This window comes from Uranotaenia lowii, chromosome 2 (assembly GCF_029784155.1).
Source record: "Uranotaenia lowii strain MFRU-FL chromosome 2, ASM2978415v1, whole genome shotgun sequence".
Lineage (NCBI taxonomy): Eukaryota > Metazoa > Arthropoda > Insecta > Diptera > Culicidae > Uranotaenia > Uranotaenia lowii.
The window spans coordinates 7,802,502-7,803,879 of record NC_073692.1 but is presented as its reverse complement, the minus strand read 5'-3'; the positions used below and the strand labels follow the sequence as shown (position 1 = coordinate 7,803,879).

The 1,378-nt window shown below is 41.7% G+C and overlaps 1 protein-coding gene across 1 annotated transcript; it reads left to right on the top strand.

Annotated features, from left to right (window-relative positions):
- Positions 1–204: 204 nt before the first annotated feature.
- On the top strand, positions 205–1,074 carry LOC129749687 (general transcription factor II-I repeat domain-containing protein 2-like). Its single transcript, XM_055744736.1, has one exon. It carries the CDS (start codon positions 205–207, stop codon positions 1,072–1,074), a length of 870 nt encoding a protein of 289 aa, XP_055600711.1.
- Positions 1,075–1,378: the final 304 nt, after the last annotated feature.

Sequence of the window (1,378 nt, the reverse complement as noted above, 5' to 3'; positions counted from 1 at the left end):
GGATGAGCTCAAAATGTAATAATATATATTCAATTGATTTTCAACATTGACTAAAATTGTACTTTCTACAGTGGATTGACAAAACAACAAATACTCTTCACCCGAGAAAACACGGAGTCCAAAAACGCAGTGCGTGCCAGTTGTGAGTGAAAAATTGGCCAAGAAAATGAAATCATTCCAAGTGGTGAGCTTATCAAGGAATGCATGTCTGCTGTAGTGAGCATCGTGTGTCCCAAGGAAAAAGCTACCTTCAATAACATAAGTGTGTCCAGGAACACGGTTACTCGGAGAGTAAAAGTTCTTGGGGATGACCTGAAAACCACACTGCGTGAACGGGTTTCCATCTTCAAGTTTTACTCTCTGGCTATGGATGAGAGCACCGATGTTAAAAATTTTTTCATTAGAGGAATCGACTGCAATTTTCAGATCACTGAGGAAATGGCAGCTCTAGTTCCAATGGAAGGCACCACTACCGCAAAAGACTTGATGGAAGCTGTCGTGACCTGCATGAAGGATCTTGGGCTCTCTTCTGCTAATATGAGTGGTACTACATCTGACGGAGCTCCATCGATGGTTGGGAAAAATACTGGAGTTGTAGCACTCCTTCGAAAGGAAAAACAGCTGCATGGATATGGAGATATAATCTCAGCACACTACATTATACACCAAGAGAACCTTTCTGCTAAGACGCTCAGTATTCCAGATGTTATGGCTTTCGTCGTTAAGACAATCAATTTCATCAAGGCTAGAGGTCTCAACCATCGCCAGTTCCAACAGATGTTGACCGAAATGGAAGCTGAATACGGTGATTTGCTGTATTATTGCGAGATTCGTTGGTTGAGTCGTGGGGCTATGCTGGAGCGGTTTTATTCGCTTCGGAAGGAAATTGCCTTGTTCTTGCAGGACAAAGGGAAATCGACTGCTAAAATCTACGATCCTAAGTGGATTTGTGGTTTGGCTTTTTTGGTGGATATTTCCAAACATCTCAACGACTTGAACACTAAACTGCAAGGTAAGGATCAGCACGTGGGAATACTTTTTTCCCACATCAAAGCTTTTGAGACCAAATTGTAGCTCTGGTGTTGCCAAATTATTGCTGGTAATTTGGTGAACTTTCTTTTTCTTGCTGAAAATAACCCGTGTGAAACGAAAAGATATTCTGCAAAAATCGAAGCCCTTCAACAAGAATTTGCAAGGCGCTTCGGTGATTTCCGTGAATACAGTACGGAAATTGCAATTATCTCAACGCCATTCACCATTGATGTGAACAATATTCCCGAAAAACTCCAATTGGAGATAATCGATCTTCAATGTAACGATGAGCTCAAATCGAAGTTTCACGATACTCCTCTCGTCGATTTCTACCGCGACCAAGTGA

Excerpts from the sequence above, each read along its gene's own strand:
- LOC129749687 (XM_055744736.1), top strand. The coding sequence starts at position 205 with ATGTCTGCTGTAGTGAGCATCGTGTGTCCCAAGGAAAAAGCTACCTTC.